This window comes from Xylocopa sonorina, chromosome 7, assembly GCF_050948175.1.
Source record: "Xylocopa sonorina isolate GNS202 chromosome 7, iyXylSono1_principal, whole genome shotgun sequence".
Taxonomy (NCBI): domain Eukaryota; kingdom Metazoa; phylum Arthropoda; class Insecta; order Hymenoptera; family Apidae; genus Xylocopa; species Xylocopa sonorina.
Genome location: NC_135199.1, coordinates 13,255,540 through 13,280,289, shown reverse-complemented (window position 1 = coordinate 13,280,289; position 24,750 = coordinate 13,255,540). Strand labels below are relative to the sequence as shown.

Here is a 24,750-nt window from a genome sequence, read left to right as displayed (position 1 = left end):
TAAAAGTAGCAATCAGATTTCTAATTTTCGAACACTACGATAAACAATTAGCAACGATTTAATAATTAACAGCAATGACATTCGAACGGTGTCTAATGACATCGGTGGACTCTCGTCTCTCTAGTCTCACTCTCTATTCTCTAATGACACTATTCCTTCGTTGGTCATCTTATTACTAGTAATTTTATGCTTTAGCGGACCAATCAAGGTACAAGAAATTCAAATTCAAACTGAGGATAAAAACAGTCGCTTTTCCAAATGGCGGTTACAGTATAACAAGCGTTGTTCGTCGTGTAGTAGGAGTGAGCCGTGTCAGTATTAATTGAAAACTTACTCGATCAAAGGATATCGTGTCATGTTCATTCGACAGTCGAAGGTAAATGTTAAGTAACGATGTCGGACAGCATAAAAGTTGCGATTAAAGTGAGACCTTTGATTAAACGCGAGAGGGACGATAATTCAACGATACAATGGATCATTCAAGAGAACTCCATCGTTTGTACGGACTCGGAAATGAAAAGACGCGGAGACGGTGGATTTCGCTTTGGTACATACTAAGTTCTCTGTCGTCTTGATGTACAGCAAACTTCTCGTTTGGTCTGATATATTTTTGATTTGTTTACAGATCATATTTTTGACATGAATGCATCCAATTTAGATGTATTTGAGATTGTTGTAAAGCCTATTATTAGTGCCGCTGTAAACGGTATCAATGGAACAGTGTTTGCGTATGGTCAAACAAGCTCTGGAAAGACTTACACTATGATGGGTAATGCGGAGGAACCAGGTGTTGTTCCTCTTGCTATAGGATACATATTTGATGCTATTGCAAATACTATCGGGCGTGAATTTTTATTGAGGTTTCTATGCACACGTATATATATATGTATTTGTTAATGGAAAGTTCTATAGTATGTTAATTTTGGAGAAAAAAGTTTTAAGGCCTTGCAAGGAATGCAATATAAAATAAGAATTTGAATGCAAAAAGAAATTATTTAAAGGCAGTAAACTTTCATTCACCAAAATTGAATGGATCATCTGGTATATAATAATATATTCATTATAAGTTTATATAAGATCTACTTGGTTTTTCAGAGTATCCTATCTAGAAATCTATAATGAGAAAGTAAATGATCTTCTGGATAAAAGTGGAACCGATTTGAAGTTAAAAGAGGATGCAAGCGGACAGGTAATCTTGCAATGCAGAGAAGAAATCACAAATTGCCCTCATAATGTGCTATCGATAATGAAAAAAGGAGATAAAAATAGAAGAATAGGAGAAACTAACATGAACGAGCGTAGCAGTAGAAGTCATACCATATTTAGGATTGTATGTTCACATTGAAATACAAATGTGTTCCAATGTAATATCTAAATATGAATTTTCTGTCTAGACAATAGAGAGCAGGGAAGCAGGAGGGGATTCAGATGGTGCTGTTCAAGTATCACAACTGAATTTGGTAGATCTTGCTGGTTCTGAAAGGGCAAGACTAACAGGTGCTACTGGAGAAAGATTTAAGGAAGGAAGGCACATCAATCTATCTTTATCGACGCTGGGCTTAGTAATTATGCAGTTAAGCGAATCGCAAGACACCCAGAAACATGTTAATTTTCGTGATAGTAAATTGACAAGGTTACTTCAGAATTCATTAGGTGGTAACGCTATGACAGCAATAATATGTGCTGTCACACCAGCTGCTTTAGAAGAGACACACTGTACTTTATCGTTAGTATATTACCAGTATTAACCGAACCGCTGGAATGCAAGTATCGTTAAATCTACTTTATTTTTTAGTTTTGCATCGCGGGCTAAAAGTGTGAAGAATAAACCTCAAATTAACGAGGTCATGTCGGATGCAACACTTTTGAAACGATACGCAAAGCAGTTATCCAAGCTTCAAGAAGAATTGGAGGTTTTTAATTTGAATTTTTCCAAGAATCATTTTCATTACTTCATATCGTATTCGAAACTTGTAACCGTGTAAAAATCTTATCTCTTAGAGAATGAAAAATGAAAATCGAGCTGCAGAAGTTGAAGAAATGGAATCAAAGTTGCAAGAAAAAGACCGTCTTAACCAGTTATTAGAGGAACGTATAGAACTATTAAAAACTCGTATTCTATCCGGAGTTAACAATAGTCAAGAAGAACCAATGAAAACTAAATTTAAAAGAAGACAGACATGGGGTGGCCGAGTTATGTCTAATGTACTACAGCCTACCTTTCAATCTACGACTAGCTTAGCAACTATAAAAGAAGTGTCGTTTGAGAAACCACAAAGGAAAAGCATTTATCAACCCATGGATATAATGAATCAAAGTAAAACTTTTTGATTTACATACCATAAAATAATATTTATAACTCGTGTAATTGGTTTCTTATTTTCTTTGTCTAGCATTTCAAACTGCTTTCACTGATTTTGAATTAGAATTATTTGAAAGCGAGAGAAACCGCGAAGATGCAAGCGATAGCGAGGAAGAATCGCTCGTAACAAAACGCAAAAACCGTGTTACATTCGCGAATGATGTGTGTACGATTAAATCTAGAAATAGTAGTGACAATATAACACCAGTAAAGGATCATGCCTCAACGCAAACAGTAGGGTAAGTAACGGATAAATATGTAATAATTAATAGATTATGTACTTTGTGATATAATTTTACCTCGTATTTTAATACCACAGTACTCAACATCAAACTTCTCCTTCCACGCCGAAGCATGTTTTACGACGATGCATCATGGATTTAACAAAGGATTTCATAGAACTTCGCGAATTCACAACTCTAGAGAAACAGTTGATATGTAAAGAAAATCGTTGCTGCGAACATGTAAATATGTTTACTCTATATATAATGTTATATTTATTATATATTTGTCTAACTTTAATCCTTATTTTCTTAAGGAAAAACAGGAGCAGGATGTACAAACGAGCTTAGAAAATATAAAATCAACTCGAGAATACTGCAAAAAAGAATATACTCCAGAAGTACAAGAATTACTTGAAAAGTTTAATCTTACGGAAGAAAAAAATATGGAACAAATAATTATTTACCTGGGCACCAAATTTAATGAAATTGAAAAGGAAAATATCTCGGAGAAAGAAGCAAATAGCAAACTAATGAAACGATTTTCAGCCTTGGAAAGGCAGATGGAAAATATTATTTCCGAAAGAAATGAATTCGAACATATTAGCTGCGAGCTACGCGGAGAACTAAATAAAAAGATAGGGGAATTGGAGTTAAAGTGTATGAGTGAGGAAACTATAAGGAAAGATGAAATGAAAAAAATAACAGAGTTGGAAATGCAAGTTGAGAATATTACGTCGGAGAAAAATGAATTCGAACGCATCAATGCTGATTTATGTACTAAATCAACAAAGAAGATTATGGAACTGGAGAAGCAAATTGAAAATGTTATCTCCGAAAGAGATGAGTTCGCGTATATGCATCGTGAATTGCGTACGGAATTGAATAAAAAGTCTATAGAAATGGAAAGATTGCAAAATAATTTGGAGAGTACAAATACTGAAATGGTAAACCAGAGAATAACAGAACTAGAGACAGAAGTTAAAAATGTAACATCCGAGAAGAATAAATTTGAACAGATTAATGATGAATTACGCACCGAGTTAAATCGATTATCTGCAGAGTTGGAAAAATTGATTGAACAAATTGCTTCAGATAAAAATGAGCATGAACGCGTTAATACAGAATTGAAAACAGAATTTAATAAAAAGATTGAAGATATTACCTCTGAGAAAACTGAACTCAAACGTATAAATAGTGAATTAAATAAGAATGCTTCAGAATTAAAGTCTACAATCGCATCGAAGGAAAGTGTCTATCAAGAAGCACTTGAGAAGATCTGTGATTTGGAAAAAGAACTGAAAAGTATAACGTCAGAGAGAAACGAATTCCAACAGGCTAATATTGAATTATCTACCCAATTCGATCAAAGAACCTGCGAGTTTGAAACAAAGGTAATGACTCAACAAATTGAAAATGAAAAAGCGATGCAAACGATTGCCCAACTTGAGAAACAGATTGAAACCATGGTAGCTGAAAAGGATAAACTCAACAATGTTAATAACGAATTACACAAGAAATTGAAACAAAGAACTTCCGCGTTAAAAGCAAAGATAACATCGGAAAAAATTGGGGACCAAAAGATGATGGAAATTATTACTGAGCTAGAAGTGGAGTTTGAAAATATAACATCTGCGAACGCGGAACTCAAATGTATTATCAGCGATTTACAGACTGAGTTGAATGAAAAAATTTCTGCGTTCAAATCAGAGGAAATCGAAAAACAAAAAGCAATGGAAGAGATTTGTGAATTAAACAGGCAAATTGAACATATCACGTCCGAACGGAATGAATTCGAACATCTTAATAATCAACTAAATATTGAATTAACCAAGAGAAATTCTGAATCAGAATTGACAATTATGTCAGAACAAATTGAAAATCCAGGATCAGTAAAAAAAATAGTCGAATCACAGAAAGAAATCGAAAATACTACGTTAGAAAGAAGTGGATTCGAGCCTCCCGATGAATTGAATTCTGCATCAAATAAAATGGATTCAAATTTGAAGAATGATTACATCAATGAAAATAATCATCTGAAAGGTTACATAAAAGAATTGCAGGGTGTTGTAACAAATCTTCGAGTTGAGAATCAAAATTTAAGAGACACATTAGGAAACCAATCTGTACAGTCTACATTAGAAATAAACGAAAGCACGGCGGATACTTCTTGTATGACTCTAAATATGGAAGCAGAGAAAAGTCAATTAGAAGAGAGTCTCCATCTAAAGAGTCAAGAGTTGGAAGATATAAAAAGCGACGTAACAAGTCTTAAAACCGATATAAAAAGTTTGCAGGAAACTATTTATCTGTTAACAACCGAAAACATGGAGATGGCTACGAAATTAACCACGGAGCAGGAAAAAACGAAACAAACGGAACTTAATTTACAGGAAACGATTGATGAACTTTATGCACGCATTTCTGCAGTTACAAATGAAAAAATTAGATTAGAAAGTGATCTGACGTCATTGAACGAGGAGCTTGAGTCTATGCGTTCTAAGATGTTACCAATTCACAACGAAGAACAATTATTTGCGTCGTATCAAACTAAAATCGATCAATTGAAGGCAGAAAATATCAAACTATCAATTTCTATAACGGAGAAGAACAAAGAGTTGGAAGGTATTAAAGAGAGTAAATCGCTTTTGTACGATCACGAATGCATTCACAAGGAGAAATTAGCTGCACTTAACAAACAGACTGAATGTTTGTTGGCAGAGAATAACGAACTTTCCACGGATCTAATAGATAAAATTGAAGAGAACGATATGTTGAAGGAGCAATACGATATATTGAAAAGTAAAATAGAACAATCGCTAACAATAAATGTCGCTGAAAATGATCTAGAACGTCTAAAGGTGGAAAATAATATTTTGAAAACAGAAATTGCTGAATTGAAAGCAAAAATAATAATTCTACACGAGGAAAATGCAAAATTCTCAACCAATCTGCTACAGACTATGGAAGATCTCGAATCTTCTCGCAATGAAAAGTCATGTAACAATTCATTACATTTATCGATGATATTCGATAATGTTACTAATGATGGTGAAACTAAACAACAAACATCAGAAGAGGAAACCCGTGAGACATTAGTAAAGAAAGTTACAACGTTACAAAGCCAGATTGTGCACTTGACACATCTGAACAAAAAACTTAGCGACTTGAAATTAACTTCGTGCAATCAGTGCGCGCACTTAAGGAATTTGGATGAAAGCCGCAGAGCTCTTAAACTTGAAACGACACTTTTAAATCAAAAACTAGAAGATTTGCAGAAAAAGTACGATCGCAAGTGTGCAGACACAGAAATTTTGGAAAGTAAAATTAAACAGGAATCGAATGTGAGCGAGCACGACGCGCCTCAAAACGTGAGCTTTGTAAACGAGATGGATGTGAGCTTCGTCGAAGAAAAAATTCAGGGTTTGAACGATCTGTTGCAAACTATAAAAGTTGATCGTGAAACAGTACCGGTTTTATACGAGGATAAGTGTAATCAGCTAGAAAAACTTCAAAGTGAAACGATTGCAATGAGTACAGACAATACTAGTGATATTGCATCAGAGACAAGTTTGAAAAGAAATAGAAGTAGAGTAGAGCAGATTCAAAATAATATTGATCACTTAAAGAAGGAGATGGATGATATGAAGAAGAACAGCATAAACTTCACTGCTACGCTCAACGAATTTAAGAATGAAAAAGCGAACTTATTGAATGAAATTAACAATCTAAAGTGTGCTAATGAAGAACTGAACCAGAAAATGTTAACCAACGAAGGTATGGCAACAAAGAAAGCGCAAATCCTTGAAAATGAATTGACTAATATGAGCAAAGAAATAGAACTGTTCTCGACACGTGAGAAGGAATTGAATAGTCAAAGATTGATGTTAGAAATGGAATTAGAAGACTTGAAAGTCAAAGGGCAAAGTAAAGATGCCTTAATCACTCAATTAACTGAGGATGTATCCATTTTGAAAAATGAGTTAGATTTGGTTACTAGAGAAAAAAATGATTTACTCAACTCCAATACAATGGAGTGTAAAGAAAAAGAGTTACAAAATCTGAAAAAACAATGCGAGGAATTAGAAAAAGAAAGGGTACAAATTAAAGAATTGGAACAAGACAATATATTAAAAATTAAAAAACTGGAGACCTATATAAATGATCTTCAAGTAAGTATAACAAATCAGGAATGTTTTTGTAAAGAACTTCAAGAAAAAGGTGTTTATCTGGAAAATCTAATGGAAGAAAAGGAACAGGAAAAGTATCTTCTTGCTCAAAAGTTACAAGAAACCGAAGCCGAACTAGTCGATTTTAAAAACAACTCGGAGCTGAAATATAGAAATGAATTTGATTCTATGATTCAACAGCATCAGCAACATATTAAGGAATATGAAAACAACTTAGAAAAGTTAAACGACACGTTAAATAAATATATCGACGAGAACTTGAATTTATCAAACGAGCTTGCTAACTTAAGAATTATTAAAGAAAGGTTCAATGAAACAGTGGCTGAAAGTGAACGCGTATCTGATCAGCAAAAGGCTTTAATCAGCGAGAACGAGAAACTTAACGAGGAATTATATGATATTAAGAAATGTATGATCAAGGAATTGAGATCGCTTAAATCTAACATAAATTCTGCAGATTTTTCAAGTAAATCCGTAAATGAAATCTTTATTATCCTACTACAAACGCTAGTGTCCAAAGAAGAAGAAATAATTCAAGCTATGCGGGAATCTTATGAGAAGGAAAAACGAAAAGTGGAAGATGAAAAACGACAGTGCATAGATACAGAAAGACGTGCAACTATGTGGGCGAAAGAACTAGAAGTAGAAATTGAGAAACTTCAAGTAGAACTAACGGAACGAGAACGTATCCATAAGGAAAGTCAAAATAATATCTCTCAATTAGAACATTATTTAAGAGAAACTAAGCACGAGAATGACATCTTTAAAGAAAAAATAGAGACACTGGAAGCAGATTTGAATAATTTGCAAATCGAATTTGATAAGCAGTATAAGAGTGATACTAAACAAGACGAAGCAATTATTGTTGCTCAAAGAAGGGAGAAAGAGGCACAAGAAGTATACAAAAGTAAAGAAGTGGAATTGCAATCAAAACTTAAATCTCAGACTGAAATGTACGAGAAGAAGGTAAACAATCTCGTTAACACTGTAGAATCTTACAAAACGAAAATTTTGGAATTGAACAGTTCTATCGAAGGACTTGAAGTGAATGAAAAACAAATGAAAAATATTATAGAAGCAAATTTGATTGAAATAAAAAGAAGCAATCAAAATATAGAAAAGATCAAATCGGAATTTGAACAATTGACGCAGACTTGCAACGAAATGAATCAGGAGATGGAACAAAAAAATGAATACATCAACGAAATTACGAAAATCTTAAAAAACAAATGTGATGCATTGTCTGAATATAAAACACAGCTTGAAACGATCATGCCCGAAAACCAATTGCTAAAGGATCATATTAAGGATCATAAATCGACTATAGAACGTTGCAAAGAAGAAATACAAACGTTAAAGAAAGAAAAAGAAGAGCAATTAGAAATGATCAAAAGCGCGTTGAATTCAGAGGAAATAAAAAATGCTGGACTTAATAAACAATTAAATGAACTAAACAATAAAAATGTTGCATTAATAGAGGAATTGAATGATTTGAAAGAAAAGTACGAGGAACTTCAGAGTGCAAATGCGAAATTAGAGAAGAAAATCAGAAACAGTACCAGCAAGATTAAAGCAGAAGCAGAAATAGAAGAATTGAAAGAATTAAATAAACAACTACAGAACAACTTGGAAGGTGCAAGTAATCGTATAATGGAATTTCAAGAAATTAAAAGTAAAACTTTTAAAGACATGGTTCAATTAAAGAATGAATACGAACTTCTATTACAAGAAAATGATGAACTGAAGAAAACGTTTTCCTTGTACAAGTCGAAACATTCAACTTCAAGTTCATTTATAGATGAAAGCAAATACGATGCGCTTCTATTAGAAAAGAATAAGATTGCGTTAGAGTTGGAAGGTAAGAAAATAATAATAAATCAAAAGGATAAGGAATTAAAGGAGTATGTTAGTCAAATACAACAATTAACTGAAAAAAATAAGGAATTGGATGACGAAGCAGAGGACTATGCAGCAATAATTAGAGAAAAAGATGTTGAAATTTCTAAATTAGAAGAAAAAGTATATTCTCGTTTAACAGAAAACACACACATCAATGAACTAGAAGCGAAATTTAGAAATCTTAATGAAGAAAACATTAAACTTCGAGATCAAGTCGACGCGCTTAAAATGAGATTACAAATGGAGATAGAGAAAGATGTTAACTCGCAAAATGACAAAATTATGAAAGACACATGTAATCGTATCAAAGAACTTGAAGAAGAAAAGAATAGAATCGTGAAGGATTTAGACGCTCACAAGTTATTACTGAATCAAAAAGATAAAGAAATTAGAGATTACATAAAAAAAATTCGAGACTTGACAGAGAAAAATAAAGAGCTTCTAATACAATTAAAAACTGACATGCATAATGAAAGAAGTATATTGAAAGAGAGTATACAAAAAGAAGAAAAAAATGTGATATCTGACAAATTGGATCAATATGAGGATAGGTATGAGCAATTGAAAAAAAAAATTCATGAGTTAGAGTTACAATTAGTATCAAAAAATGGAAAAATCGCAACATTGGAATTACAAATCCAAAGTGAGAATTTTCCTTATAAAAAAAGATGTAAAGAATTGGAAGAACTCGTGCTTGCATTTCGCAATAAGGTACGTAATAAAATATGAAGATGATAGCAGATTTATCCTAATAAATCTGTATCACATTGTATAATACATATTTATATTCACAGAATACAGAATTAAACTCTGAAATAAGAAAACTTCAAAGGGCCGTAAATGATGTCAACTCATGGGAATGCGATATATGTAGACGGTGGCGTGTAAATAGAAATAATCAAGCTTGTCAAACAATGCCTAACGACGCAATGCGTTTCCGTAGTATTAACAGTGGAGTAGTTGAGGTAAGCAGAAATATTAATGGATGTAAATTTTTATTAAATGTATCGTATAGTATTTATACTTTAAATTGTAATGTTTATACAGGAACATGTGAAAATTCAAAAATTAGAAAAAGAGAAAACTTTAATGAAAGAGTTATGTCGCTCCCGATATCGGCAAATAAAGGAATTACAAGATCGAATAAAAGAACTAGAAGAAGTACGATGTTCTTCTGAAGCATTGCAAATACATAGGACTAATAAATAGTATAAGCATCAATGAACATATCTATATTCTTATTTTTTTGACAACTAATGATAATAAAGATCCTAGTGGAAAGGGATCTTTTGTATTATATTATGCTCATGTATTTATTATAAGAACTGTAAATATATAAATGAAACTCTGAAATAAGATCACGATAAATAGATATATGTATTTTTTGTTATGTATAAAACTACTTTTATTAAAAAAAATATATTTTATATATGTATTTTACAAACTTGTTATATTTGTTCAGTTACCTTAATCTCCAATACTTCAGACTTCATTAAGTTTTTGTTTCTTTACTTTGTATTTAGGTATAAATTTCTTACGACTTTTCTCACCTATTTTTCTTTCAAATAAATCTGTAACATATACAGTTAAGTATGAAAGGATAAAAGATTGTACAGTTTTAAAATTGCAATTACCTTTGTCGGGTTCTTCTCCTACTTCGTCCCGATAATATTGTACGTCATCATCTTCTTCTATATTAGTCACTTCAACAGATTCTTTTGCAATTTTCTTTAATAATGTTTCACTTTCTTTCTTCTTCTGCATTCCCTTCAGAGATTTCTCTTTATGTTCTTGTTTCTGTAATTCTTTTTTCTTTTTATTTTCTTCTTGTATTTTCCTCCTTTTTTCTTTCAATTTTTTCTTCTCTTCCCGCCTCTTCTTTATCAAAGATTTTTCTTCTTCCGATTTATGAATGTACTCGTGATAAAGCACTTCACCGTCCAAAAGTCCATCCTCAACTTTTATTAACTAAAAATATTTCAAAGAAAAATATTAAAGTAGCAATGGATGATGTTTATTAAAAAAGTATCTAACCTCTAATGTCAATCTGGGACCTAATTCAGAAAGTCGAATTGCACTTTTAGTATTCGCATGATTACCACGCGAGGATAATTTTTGTGGTAATGTAACATGATTTGTAGGATCGTCTTCAGCTTCACTTTCAGAAACTGTCTCTTTTGTTAAGAAATCAGAAAAATCTCCACATTTAGATAAATTTGGTATTTTAGCTTGAACTAATTTTTTAACACCTTTTGATAAACCAACAGGTACTACTTTAATAGCATAATGTCTGAAATCTATTGTTTTCAATGTAGGATTGTAATTTAAGCATAAACATCTTCGAATTGCACTTAAATTAACCTGTAAAGTATATAAAATAATGTTTACAATATTCAATATGAGTTGCAGTTATCAATTTGAGTCATTGAATGTCACATAATATCATTAAAGCTTACTGTAGTCAAATTTATGGTTGGAAACATATTTTGAAACATAGAAGCAATAAGCTTCAATTGCATGCCTTCTCCACTGAAATTATTTAATATTACTAGTGGAGAACTCTTAAATAATTCTTCATATACCAACTGCTTTTTTAACAAAGATATTATATCGCGCGCTAAGGAAAAACTATGTACTTTAAAAGTGAGTGTCGGTCCTCTTGGTAACCTGTTGAAAATTCAGATGGTAACTACTAGATAATGTTTATGATAATAAATAAACGTTTTAATTGTAAAATTGAATTTTATACCTGCAGAGTTTAAAGTACATTCCTTGTGCTGTTCTTGTAAATATACACATATGTGTAACGTGGAGTACACTAGATACTGATACGAAATCTTTGATCGTATTTCTCTTTCGTTCTTTCAATGACACAGCTGTGTAAGGTTCCATGATTTTGCGAAAGTCTCTAGTAAGTTCAACAATATGTTCTCCAGGTAATCCACGATGAATAACAAATGAATGAGGTGCTTTCACTACATCTGGATTCTCTTCTGTATTAATTTGCTTGTTTCTTTTTACACAACGACCCTGTATAATGTTCATTCATATTTCAATAAAGAGTTGACTTAATTTTATCATTTTTATACATATTTCAGTTGTTAGTACACATATTAGAAAAGAATTGTTGTGTATTTTAATTGAAATTAACATATATAAGTACCTTTTTACGGCGTCCCATGATTTTTCTTTAATTTGAGGTTAGAAGCTCCTTATCACGTGTGTACACACAATATTGCGAACTGCCACTAATATTATATCAGGTTAAGCACAACACTTTTACAGTACCACTACTATTTCCCCCATTTAGAAAATTTTCTTTTAAATAATTTTTAAATTCGGTAATAAAAAACAATAAGATCGTTTCTCTTTCTATCTTCATCAACAAAAATATAGTTTTTATTTTAATAATTAAATTACAAATTTTTTAATAAACAATCTATACTTTTATTAGAAATTACAAATATACTATGTGATTTTACTTTTAATAGTATCCATAGTGTTAACTTATATATTGTAACATTGAAATTTATTTTAACATACATTGAACATAAATATGAAACTTTTCATTTCAGCACTAATTCCTACATATATTTGTTATGGTAATTTTCAATATATACATACCTAATTATTACTAAATGTTGGAATCTACATTTAGTACAATCAGTTTTATATATTATTCTTTACACTTATTTCAGATTTCATTATTTTCATGTTGTTAAGAGAGTCTAAAAAAGGAAGCATATATGTAAAAGATAATAAGAAAGAGATCGCGAAACCATCCGACTTCCCTTCTCATTTCATTATGAATCCTGGAAATGACTACGGTTGTTCACCGCGTGGAAGGATTCATTGTCTGGAAGCGCGGGAACTTCAGTGTGCGACTTGTTAAGCGAAGAAAACTCTTCTCACGGTGCAAAGTTCACGGCCAGCGCGTCGATCTTTATCTACCTAGCCATGTCCGGGGATCCCTCGAGTCGTTACACGCTAAAATTACGTCGCCAATAACGAGGATGTAAAGTCTTCGAATAATCTTGCTACCACGTCCTTGTCTTTCTTTACCCTGTAATTTTCTCAACGCTAGCATATCCGTTATCAATCTCGAATCTTTTATTTATGATACAATATAACATTAACGATATATTGAAGAAGAAATTACCGTAATGAACTCATGACTATATTTCTATCGTTTACATTTCGATTTGCATATATACTTGTAGTGCCGAATTGAAACGTTGTGGCATGTTAAAACGATGATCTTGAAGTAACCAGGAAAACGCAATATTAATTATAGCGTAATGTTTTAATTACAAGGAACCGCTCGATACTGGACTACGTAGGAACCGTTTCGCTTCTTTCCCAAAGAGCAAAGCTTCCAAAGTAAGAGACGAAGAGTTGTTCTTTATCCTAGTTCCGGCATGATCCTTTGATAGTTACTCTTTGAGTGAAGTGATTCGTCAACGGCGACGTGGATAATAGTCGTGGTACGTTGCACCGGCTGTGTCGAGGTAACGTCTGCCATATGCCAAGCTGGAAACCGGCCGTGATTTTTACCGGTAACCATTGCCGCACGGAAATCGAAAAACAGAAATGTCTTCTTCTATTGCTTAATGTACATCTGTACGGATGTGCGGACATCATTCCCAATTTCTTGAATTTCAGTGAAAATCTATTAACGAGGACATTAGTAAATGTTAACTTAATAAATAAACTTTAATTTAACATTGTTATGTCTTAGAATAGTTTAAGGAGGGAAGAAGGTCTACTCTAGCGGAACAATCTACAATACAGCCAAAAATAATTAAAAACGTTGACTTCATACCTTAAGCAAAAGAGGCCAAGCAGGCTTAGGGTACATCGTTTTACCTGTATCTTTAGAATGCCCTCGGTTGGCACTCCTACCTTACTGAGCTTAGTCTTTATAGTACCAATAATGTTATGAAGCTTAACCACACATAAATCGCATGTTTCAAAACGCTTGCGCGAATTATGCCCGCTACGTACACATTTACACGATGAGAATAACAAACAAAAAAATCTTTAGTAAAATATTTTATGCTCTAGGTTCTAATTCTAAATATAAAAAAATAAACATTTACAATGATAAGAAAATGAAACAATCAAATAATACAACAAAAAAGTATTATTTACGAATGTAATCTAAATAGTTGTTTTAAACAATTGTTTTTCTTAAGTTATAGATGATAAAACATACATATTTTTTATGTATTTTATCCTTTCTTTGAGGTATCAGTCGACCTCCGAGAAGAGGTACTACTCGTATCTGACGATGATGAACTACAAGTAGAACAACTCCTTGAGCTGCAACTGCTTGAGCTAGATTCACTTGACAGATTAAGTTGAAAATTTAAATTAGGAATTTCGAAGTTCTTGAAACCAGCAGGTTCTTCATCTGCAGCCTGCCGCACCGATGAAGTTATGCTGCTATCGCTAAGATTTGTAGTCTTAACTCCCGGTAAAAGATTTGGGCGAAAATCTAATGGATCGATAGAATCGTAATTAATCGTTTTGGTACCATACATTTCGCAAATAATTTTCTTCGGTTTCAATTTCGTCTTTTCCGGTAGCGTTCGTTTTCTCATATTTTTCTTCTTTTTACTGTATTGTAATGTTTTATTTAATAAACAGTTGGGTTTAATTTTTTTCAAGCGAGGTACTGCAAGATTCTCAACAACATCGTTTTCCTTTTCTTCGTCGGAAGAGCTATACGAAACGTAGTTTTCTTTAATAGATTCGTTTTCACTGATCAATTGTTCATTTTTTTCTATATTTTCTGAATCATTTTCTGGAATATGCAATTCGGTTTCTAAAAATTTCGATATCATAATTGGCGAGTTTAAGCTTTTGTAAATCCATTTTTCATTGAAGTTGTTAATTTTTGTCAACTTAGAAAGATTATTTCTTGCGAAAATGTTTTTGACGACACAATTAGAATTATCAGTTAAATATTCATCGTCATTATGGTCGTTAGAATTTATATCAACAGTATAATATAAGCGTCGAAGAATCTCCAAATTCTTAGAAGTCCTTTCAATTTCTTTATCTTCGTAGCATTTGCCATCTTCACTGTCCGATGATACTATCATTAATAAATTGTCTGTATCAGGCGTAAAATTGTTATCGTATATTTTCTGTAGAGAAAAATAATCTTGTTTTATTGCGTTTAGAAAGTGTATGGGTAAACGATGTTAAAAAAATACTGTTTACAAATTGTGTAATGCGTGCGGTCACGCGCGTATGTGTGTGAATGTATTGCGCGTGCACGCGCGTGTTGTACGTGACTGCACATGCGCCTTTGTGCGTGCATTTGTGGCTAAACACGTAGAGCCGAATCTAATTTTTATTTCTTAATATGAATTGAGCTTTTATTTATGGTATATTGAAAATGAAATTCTATCAGGAATTTAAGTAATTTAAATAAATTTGCTTACCGAATTCCTTTTAAATTTTTGAAGCTGCACATGACTTTCTACCGGTCTAGTCCACGTGCTGCATTGTGTTCTCAAATTGTAAAAGTATACGTTGCCCGGTATGCTTGTAGACTCGCATTCAACCCAATTATAAGTGTCTTGAAAATTGCCGAATTCACTTTCTTGACCGTTGCCTTGGTTTGTCGATTCAGATTCACGATCACAGATTTGAGGCATCATAACCCGAATTCAGTGTCACGCGTAGGAACAATCATCACGTTAGCGCTAAGGAGGCAGCCACCACGTGGATTTGAAACAACAGCGATGATTTATCTCACGTGCACGACTGAGAAATGATAATCGATAGAAGGTTGATGGAGCGCCATCTTAATGTTTACAAAAATAAGAAAGATGATACCTGGAGGAAATCTTACGACAGTTCTTTCACTCTATAATCGCCTGTAGGTAGATCAATCACTGTAAATCTAATAAGTAAATTTTAATATCGAATAGAAACGTTTTACGAAAAAAATATAGTTATAGTTAGATGTTTAACGATATTGGTAATGAATTCTATAGAGAGGTAATGTCTATGGTAATTGAGGTGTAAAGACGCGTTCAAAACAATGATTATCATCATCCAGATGTTAGTCCATAGTTTTCCATCAGAGGGCCGAAACAAAGTACGTATAGTGGCCTGGTGTTCTTATATTGAATGTTTTTTGATTCGTGCATTACCGTTCGTTATTCAAATGTGCTAATTATTAAGTGTGAAGTTTTTGATTCCTTTAAGGTTTATTAACCGAGTAAGGACATTGTTGTCAACATTGTTTGTTAATTCGGTTTGCAAATCCGGTATGAGTCAAACGAATTGCACGGAAGTCCACCAGGGAGCAAAAAGGTATGCCGTACCCGTAACAATTGTTTGCACGATATTTCCGTTTGATTCTATCTACAAAAGCCTGGCAAGATTCGAATCTTGTCGCATTCGTTTGCCACAGTTAATATATGGTTTCTGAGGTAACATTAATCAGAAAACGTAAACGAGTGCATTTGAATAAGTTATTGCACGATTTATCGTCTACATTTCGGTGAGGATAAGATTTGAATAATGTTATATAAACCGATGTATTGTTATTAAAAATAACTCTGAGCTAATTTAGCATTTCGAACGAAATTATTCGAACGCGATGTTACCACTCGTTGATTCAAGAACTGACGTGTAACTAACGTGTCGGAAGTAATTAACATAACGAGAAAATTGTATAATATTATGAATTACTTAGCTGCCAGAACACACTATATGCACTTGAATTTAAAATTACTCAATATTCGCAGGTGAACGTGTGTGTGCGTTGCGGGTTGGTGCCGTGTATTTATACATTGATCCTGTTTACAAGCAGAGGTACGTTTGATCTTCAAAGTTTTCATATATACCTATTCAAACATCCGATATCCGAGTCGAGTAATACGAAAATTCGAATTATCTTCACGTAGCTACTATAGACTCGTGAAACGGGCCACGAGGACGGGTCAGCTGCGAATAAAACCGCTCCTCAAAAGTATTTTTTCTACCTTTTCCCGGAAGAAACGTTGCTCGAATGCATAATGCTGTACGCGTGCATCTCCGTGAATGTGCATGCTCGAGACTCGCAAGGTGAATTACCTTGGAAACCTATCGCATTTTTTCTCATCCTTCAGCTTCTTTGTCGATTTAATCTTTGTTCGCGCGTGTAGCCCACCTGGGTATGCCTTGTGGGCTAACATACATAAGCTCTTTTTTTTGCGCCTGTTTCTTTTCTTTCAATCTTAATGTGTAACATTAGATTATGCACTCAGAATGAAGAAGGTAGAAAATATCAGTGGCTAGAGAGAAACGTAATCTGATATTTTTTTTTTTTAATAATTTGGTATGCACGAATACGCGTTACACACCGTGAGAGCCAGATAATCGATAGTTGGTCTCGGTTTCATTGTGGAGGCAGAACAAATTGGTGCACCACCTACAGCGCGAGCAACGCTGAATTCTTGCGTAGATAATCTCTTTGGAAGTTTTCAAGGATGCCCGTAAATTTACAACCGCGCAACCGGTCTCTCTGTTTCTTCTTTACGTTTCATTGTACACCCTACTACCATCGCACGGGGTTCTTTGTGCGCGGCAAGCAAAGTGGACCGCGATGGAAAAATGTAACAATCGCGTGTCCTTGCGCGAAATGCATATCTTCTTTTCTCTCTCGATCGTTATTCGCTTTATTCGTTTAAATCATCTTTATCCCAGGCGATTTTAATTATCGAACTGTTTAATTTAATTACTCAGCCGGATGAATGCCAAATTATCCGTGTTAACAGTCATCACGCTACGCGAGTATCACCAAACCATTTACGCAAATCAAAGATATCCTACGGTTAAGAAAAAACAGTTCAAACGAAGAGTTTGCAAATAATTTTGACAAACATTGGTTCGTTCGTGGTGTTGGGTCGGCAGGCGAGCTCCTAGCAACAAGTCATAAGGTACACTTTGTACGCGTACTTGTCAGAAACAGCGAGAGAACAGAAGCGGAGGGAGAAAGAGAGGAAGAAGAAGCGAAATGAGAGGTGATAGAAAGGTGAAGTGGAAAAGAGGCGGGGAAAGAAGTGTGGTAGAGAATACCTTGGAAAAGACCTAGGGATTCTCACCGGGTCTCTGTTTTGCGGTGCTTTTGCGGCTCGACAGAAACCATTTTTTTGCAGCTAGTTCAGGTACCGAGAAGGGAAGAATGAGATCGCGGAACGAACATTAATAGTAGCTAGAATACGTAGTGGGAGGACCTGACGGCCTTCGTAATTCGAGAGGTTTTCGAATCTCTGATCGCGCGGGGGAACTTCTTTATCCCGATTCATCCCCCGAATTCTATAGACAGCACAGGATATATCGTTGGTTTTTCTCAGGGTTGCTTCTCAGGTTTGCTGGTCGTGCAGGTGTTCGCATGTGAAGATCGTACGCGAAGCAGCAATCGTTCGTTAGAAACATATGTACGTTGATTCGATGAAATGAACAGGGGACTCGACTGATCATGAGAATTTATCAAAGAATACGGTAGAAGCTCGGTGCATTGAATACATGACGATACAGCGGTCGGCGGTTGATCCTACGGATATCCTCGCGGAAGAATTCTTCCGTGATTGATCGCGGGAGGCAAGGGAAAGGAAGATTAAGACTGAAATTAATAACGGTATCTATTTCTTTCGAATGGCAATAAATTCTGCATCGCGGAGCTTAACATTATGTAAGATGCATTCGAACGCATCCGGATCCAAGGTTTGCGAAGACGCGGCACGCGGACCCAAAGAGCTGAATAGGAATGCGGCGTAGGTGAAGGATCGAAGCGGAGAGGATGGATAATGACGACCGAAGTGGTTGCAACGATGTATTACATTAATAACTCAATTTAGCTATTAGCCTGATACCAGATGGTGCAGCGATCCATTTGCCTGTCTTGCTCTTAGGTGGAAACTTTAGCCCGCGTACGTGCGCGAAATGATCGGCAGAAACACGAACGAGTAGGAAGAGGGAACGAGGGGGAAAGGGGAAAGCCAAGATGGAGGAGGACACGAAAAGAAAGTATACGAGGGGGCGTACTTACGAAGGAAAAGATCCTCTCGAGAGAAAGATGATCGCTAACGATCTTAATGGGACCAACCAGTGTGTCGTACGCGTTTTTCCGTTTCGTGCTCGTCCGTTATCGATCGATTGGTTATTCATCTCGGGAAAGAATTTCAAGTTCAAGCACGGTGAATACACCCGGTGCTCGGCGTACACCGCGCGTGATGTTGTGAAGACGTCAGACAAGCAGAAGAGAAGAGAAAAACGAAGACGGAAGAAGCGAAAGAGAAGAAGGCGGAGGAAGAGGAGGCGAAGGATGATGAGGACCATCGAAGTTGATGGTGGTGATGGTGGTGGCGTGGACCGTTAGTTGGCCCCAGCTCCACGGGAGCGTTGTCCGGGCATTCCGCGTTACTATTCTCCATCTTCCTCTTTTTCTTCTCTCTTCGTCTCGTCTCTCCTTGCCGGTTCGTTCTTTTTTTACCTCTGTCCCACTCTCACCCGGTTCTTCGGTCGTTCCGCCGCGCCGGCATTCTCCGTTCTCTACCATCGCCGTCTGTCTCTTCTACTTGCCACCAACACCACCGAATCTCCTATCCCCTTTACATCCCCGTGCTAACGAATGGGAATCGAAAGCTACGTGTACACCTTTACGAATATGCCATTTTTCCTGTTTCTCGACAATGTGGAAACAAACCCCTCGCTCCAAGAAATATTGTCAGAAGTATGAAGGAGATAAGATGAATTTTCGTTTTTAACCAACACATTTCAGAAGTTTAATCAGACTTCGTACTCGTCGAGCGAATGGAGTTGCCGGATGTACTCTAGAATGCAACTTAATATCACGAAGCCTTGTAGATGTCTTGCTTTATTCACAGCGCGCAAGCGTGATTTTTTTCGTTTCACTTGAAAACGGAGATCTTTTGAAATCACGATGCATAATTTGGACGCACACGTGTAATTAACGATGGAAGGAGTCTTTACGAAAGTGTCGACGAAACGACATTGTTAAGCGGACTGAGAGCCAGGTTGATCGCTGGGCCAGTGGGTCCCCTCATCAGTTCCTCGGCAAGGATAACAGTTCACGGGTGTACCGTTTACGCTAACGTTATCTTTGCCGTTTTAACTTTGCATCTCAGACATCATTGCGACGATCGAAAGTGAGAAAGTGAATGGTCGGTCGATGAAAGCACGGAGGAAGAAATGTATGATATAAAAACATGCTCGATTCGTCTAATCTACGATCTTTTAAGCACGAAACACTCTACATCGAGATGATTGATAGCTGCTTAAGAAATCTTTTCTTCGATGGACGCATTCCGTTTCGATAATCACACCGAGAAATTTCTGCTCTAATTTGTACGTCTGTCGAACCTTGTGCCATAAACTTGTCATGAAAGTGGCTAACGGGGACAGAGATCGATGGATTGCGATACTCGATGCAATCGTTTGTAACTCGCGGTTCGTCCTTGAATCGCGAGCATTTATTTCTAATTAATCGGACTGGCCGACACGTTTCTAGACGATACGATCTAAAATTATGCGCCAGCCCATGCCAAACGAGTTTTAACCATGCATCAGGCAAACACGCATCCCATTGATGCACGTTTCTTTTGAAATTTTTCATGCGTACACCGAACAGATGTAGGATACGGTCGAATATTTGGTTCGTGTTTGATTGGAGTCGCGCGTTACCTGGTTTCATTACGCTATTACGTTAGATCCATATGCGTAGATCTCGATGACCTCATATTCGAGACTTACACAACGGTGGAAGGTCGGCCGTTAGTCGCTGATCCACGGCCACGGCAAAAGTGCCGGGAGGCGCTTCTTCTCGGCAACGAAAGTAGGATTACGCTTGATTTTCACTCTCTGTGTTTTCGATTACGTAAGTGCCGACCGAACGAAGACGCAGCTTACGGTTTAATAAAACAGTTACGTTCGCCTACTTGCTGTAGCGCATCATTGTACGTGTGTATAATTCGTCTTCGACGATGCACGGGCAACGAGAATTACAGAGAGCGTGCAACTTGCTCGAAACGTTGCCTCCCCGAAAATCATCCGTCCCTTCTCTCTTCGCTCGAATGTATAATCTCGCGCGAGTAAACGCGCTCGTCTGCATTTTCACGCGCCGCGTGTGCTCGAAATTTGCGTCATGTTCGCTATTTTCTTAAGAGAACACGCGAGCTAATCAATTTGACGGCGATTGTTCCGCAAGGTGTTCGAACTTTCGCCCACCATGAATGGCAGGAGCTGATTGTCGGTCAGAGGATTGCGTCACCGTATGCGTAATGCACGCTACGCCATTAAATGACCCGTTAGCCCGTTAGAGTGACCCTACTGACTCGATTCGCCATTATAGAGCGGACGACTGCGACCAGTTTGGCTCGAAGAGAAACGGATCTTTGCGTGTACGAAGGTCTGACGCTACCATTTATGCATCATAGTAGCGCATAAATGGCTCCCCCGTTCTATTATGACAACGGTTACTGGAACAGTCTCTTAACTGTTAAAACAATCGCGCGTTCGAGCTCCGTCATGTTTGTTTGCAGCGAAATCTTCTATTTAAGCGACGTTTCACTTCGTCCCCTCCGGTTATATCATCTTTCGTAGAATAGCCCACGCGTTCGCCAGTTTCTCTCGACGTAGGATATAGTTAATTTCTGTCGCGGCGATGTTTGACTTGCCTCTGGTCCCGCGTACGAGCGGGACGTTCTAAGAATTTCCGGGCGAAGTTTAAACGCGGTCTACTTTCGAGCAAATATTTGCAGGGAAGTTTGCTTCCTAGACGACGAAGACGAGTAACGAGTTTGCCGAGCTCTCAGGTTCGAGGTATCTACCGCGGATCGGCTGTTAGCGCCGGCATTATATCTGGCGTACGTGCGCGCGTAACCTGTTCGTAAGCGTCTAACGGTGCCACGGGTTCGCCCAAAAAGATTCGGCGATTATCTAACGGGTGTTGCGCAATCGCGGTTGTGCAACACGAGAACGTAATCCGTAAAAGTGTTACGGCCGGTAGAACGAATACCTTTTCATCCTGTGTGTGCCCCTACCACCTGTACGGCTCACCGTGCTCTGCCGTCCCTCCACCGCAATCATACCGCTGCCAGTCTTTCTTCGTGTTCCTCCTCTTTCGTCAACCGTTGCCCGGAACGGGACGAAGGGAGACGGATTACTCTCAAACTCTCACCACAACCTTGACCCACTGAACTCTCCGTATCTCGATTCTTAATCTACCCGATGATCTCTCCTCCCCCCTGGTTTTTAAAAGACACGACTGACCCCCTAGGCCACTCCGATCGATACCGATCGGCGACCTCCTCCGTCGAATTGTCACCTTCCGTTCACGGCGAGCAACGATCAAGCCGCTCTTCGATCCTTCGAACTCCACTTGTAGCGTACTGCCATCTTTTCTCTGCGTACCGCTGACGAGAGTTATAAAGTTGGAGAAAATTGTATTACCGATATTATCTAACGATGGAAAGTAGCGCAAGGCCGCTTTCTTCTTACTCAACCGACTATTACAGCTGAATAGTGTAACACCACGCTGACTCGGGGCTCTTCTTTCTCTTTTCGAACCCGTCGCCTGTCCAAGGAAGCGAGAAATTAATGCGGTCGTCGACGAATCGTCTCTTTTTCTCGAGAACGTAAGAAGGAGGGAAAAATCACGTGGAAAAGTAGCTTTTCACTCTCGACAGTGCTACGCAATTACACAACGAATATCTCGTCATCTCTCGTCTGATCCTCGTTAATTCGTCCCTCGTTAATCGTTGTTCGCGCGAATCCATCCGAATGGGGAACCCCCGATCGAATCATTGATTTCTGACTGATCCATCGCCTGGCTTTTCTCAACAGTAGAACGTAGTTGTTTTGAATGCCTATGAGAAGTTTACACGATGTACCGCAACGAGGCGAATTTCGATTCCCAGCCGGTGAATCCGGTTTTTTTAACGCGCGGTTCCTGTCATTTTTTAGTCAACCAGCCGGTCAGGTGCGTTGTACATAAGTCTCTTAGTGTATAGTTAATATGCAAATTTAACGACTGAGTTAATTCGTTCTGTCTGAGAGGCTGCTCTCAGACGTTGCGCGTATCAGGAGGTTCTTGCTCGATTAATCAAAGAAATATTCCAGTTTTGTACCGTGATAGTTTAGGAATTAAAGTCCCTAGATTATTTTTTACGTTACGGACAAATAATTTTGCTGTTGGCGATTGTACAGGCTACATAAAAACTTGTTATAGAGTTCCAAGAGAGTGGTCACAAGAGGATATCTTACCGTACTGATTAATGAACGAGTCATGTATAGTATCATCGTTACGTTTGCCCTATTTTTGAGAATGCCACCGATTCTTGGATCAAGTTCCGTGGGCCACCGTTACTAGGGGTTGCCCATCGGCAATTCTTATCCCCGATAAAACGGAAAAAATGTGACCGGCAAGAAAATACGAAGAGATGCGTAATGTCTTGTTATTACACGTGTCCCTCCTTGGTAACGGGACAGGCAACCAAACCGACCGACCTACTTATGCACGGACGTTCACGTACATACACGTCCACGCACGTTCACGCACATTCTCGTTCCAAGAACCGCCTTAGGACTTGGCTTGCACTCCGTCCAAACGGGGAGGGTAGGACAAATTTGAAAAACTCCGGTTCAATCTCGACGTCGATATAATTTAAGTGTCGTAAAATGAAGCGCAGGAAAACCGCCATCGTGCCTCGCTTCGTGTACACGGGGACGACGATTTATCACCGCGAGGTAATTAGCCTTTCATAGGCGGTCGTATCCTGTTATGATTCAAAGGTGGCTTTGGAACGATTTTCTAGATTAAAATTAGAACGTCGACGAGACTCGTTTACCACGCGTCCACCAAGCGCGAAACTAAACACGCGACGCATGCAAATCGGGAATGCACAGGTATAAAGAGCCCGTACCAGCTCCGTTGGACGCGTTTCGCGTGTTTTCGTTACTTTTTATGGAGATATTCGAGCGTGTCGTGGTTGACCTTAGATTTTCCTTATTCACGGACGTGCACGAATGCCGTGGGCCCGATGCCAACGAGGAAGAGTCGCGGATTGAATACGCATGAGGACCGGGTCCTTTGTGCGTGCGAAATCGAACAACGAGACAAGCAACGTTAGCGTTACTGCAACATGAATCTTTTATTTACCTACCGGTATTTATTCATGCCGTTCGAACCAGACACAGTTCTCATACCCTGTGGACCGTTCGATTAATTCGATAGTGTGGATATCCAGGATGCTTTGGACTTTTCCAATCCTTTTCTCTATTCATCAACGATATTTAAAGTGTTGGTAGCGCTATTACTCGTCTCGGACAGCTCGAACATCTGTTCTTCCTTGAGTCTCGTTATATTCCTTTCTTGGTAGAGAGCAACTAGCTCGGCTTGATTTATGGTGGTGTACAAAAAATCGAACGATACCACAGTACCTTTGCGTCAAAGGACACGGAAGACACGAGTGTATAAAATCAGAGATACCGCCACTTTACAGTGATTTCGAAAGGCATTAAATTCGACTGGTTAAGTCTTGGCTGTTGAAAAACTGCTCGAACGAAATGAAACGCGGTTTAGATTGGAATCTCGCGTATCGCGCGTAAAAATTTCAGGCTGATAATTCTGGTTTTAATGGTAAGAACTGGACAACGACCGCATTTGTCTTTTTTAAACAACTTTGTAGCAAGGTCAGTGCACTGGCCTAGTCGTCGAGATTTACGGTCGTAGACTCGGTTGAAATACTTGGGAAAATATCCACAGAATGGCCGACAGGTACGCAGAGGAATTTCGCAATTTGTAGAACCGGCAACGTAGCGACTAACAAGACCGAGTTGCTACGTTCGCTCGTTGGATACCAATTCAGTTCTTCGTACAGATCCAACTGAAACAAAACGAGCCACGATCGATACTCGAAGAATTTATATTGTGCGGCAACGCGGTTTCTTCGTCTGGTCTCGATCGATTATTCGCACGATCGTTTCGAAGCGAGGCGAATAGCCGCCTTATTCGTTTTCTTCCAATTTGAACGATAGCACCGTTCGCTTGTCT

General features: G+C 37.3%; 3 protein-coding genes across 3 annotated transcripts; 1 reads left to right on the top strand and 2 right to left on the bottom strand.

Moving 5' to 3' along the window:
- Positions 1-239: 239 nt before the first annotated feature.
- On the top strand, positions 240-9,881 carry LOC143425727 (uncharacterized). Its single transcript, XM_076898729.1, has 12 exons — positions 240-311; positions 371-547; positions 626-860; positions 1,096-1,330; positions 1,395-1,726; positions 1,796-1,913; positions 2,002-2,317; positions 2,394-2,601; positions 2,682-2,826; positions 2,901-9,383; positions 9,467-9,637; positions 9,720-9,881. Exons 2-12 carry the CDS (start codon positions 394-396, stop codon positions 9,879-9,881), a joined length of 8,559 nt encoding a protein of 2,852 aa, XP_076754844.1. The 5' UTR covers positions 240-311; positions 371-393.
- A 64-nt stretch (positions 9,882-9,945) lies between these two features.
- Positions 9,946-11,950, bottom strand: Ppan (Brix domain-containing protein peter pan). The gene is made up of 7 exons (XM_076898487.1): positions 11,836-11,950; positions 11,422-11,702; positions 11,129-11,339; positions 10,707-11,033; positions 10,307-10,640; positions 10,139-10,243; positions 9,946-10,019 (listed from the first exon to the last, which is right to left on the bottom strand). The coding sequence occupies exons 1-6, from the start codon at positions 11,851-11,853 to the stop codon at positions 10,155-10,157; spliced, it is 1,260 nt and encodes a 419-aa protein (XP_076754602.1). The 5' UTR covers positions 11,854-11,950; the 3' UTR covers positions 9,946-10,019; positions 10,139-10,154.
- Positions 11,951-13,903: 1,953 nt separating this feature from the next.
- On the bottom strand, positions 13,904-15,362 carry LOC143425726 (uncharacterized). The gene is made up of 2 exons (XM_076898728.1): positions 15,125-15,362; positions 13,904-14,824 (listed from the first exon to the last, which is right to left on the bottom strand). The coding sequence occupies exons 1-2, from the start codon at positions 15,341-15,343 to the stop codon at positions 13,904-13,906; spliced, it is 1,140 nt and encodes a 379-aa protein (XP_076754843.1). The 5' UTR covers positions 15,344-15,362.
- Between the last annotated feature and the right edge of the window lie 9,388 nt (positions 15,363-24,750).

What these genes read in the sequence shown, in the direction of transcription:
- LOC143425726 (XM_076898728.1), bottom strand. Translation starts at nt 15,343, where the DNA reads ATGATGCCTCAAATCTGTGATCGTGAATCTGAATCGACAAACCAAGGC. An exon ending in AAAAATTTAAAAGGAATTCG is followed by an intron (nt 14,825 to 15,124) that starts GTAAGCAAATTT and finishes TTTTCTCTACAG; the next exon opens with AAAATATACGATAACAATTT.
- LOC143425727 (XM_076898729.1), top strand. Translation starts at nt 394, where the DNA reads ATGTCGGACAGCATAAAAGTTGCGATTAAAGTGAGACCTTTGATTAAA. An exon ending in AGACGGTGGATTTCGCTTTG is followed by an intron (nt 548 to 625) that starts GTACATACTAAG and finishes ATTTGTTTACAG; the next exon opens with ATCATATTTTTGACATGAAT. An exon ending in GGGCGTGAATTTTTATTGAG is followed by an intron (nt 861 to 1,095) that starts GTTTCTATGCAC and finishes TTGGTTTTTCAG; the next exon opens with AGTATCCTATCTAGAAATCT.
- Ppan (XM_076898487.1), bottom strand. An exon ending in CAACCATAAATTTGACTACA is followed by an intron (nt 11,034 to 11,128) that starts GTAAGCTTTAAT and finishes TATACTTTACAG; the next exon opens with GTTAATTTAAGTGCAATTCG. An exon ending in GTCCCAGATTGACATTAGAG is followed by an intron (nt 10,641 to 10,706) that starts GTTAGATACTTT and finishes AAATATTTTTAG; the next exon opens with TTAATAAAAGTTGAGGATGG.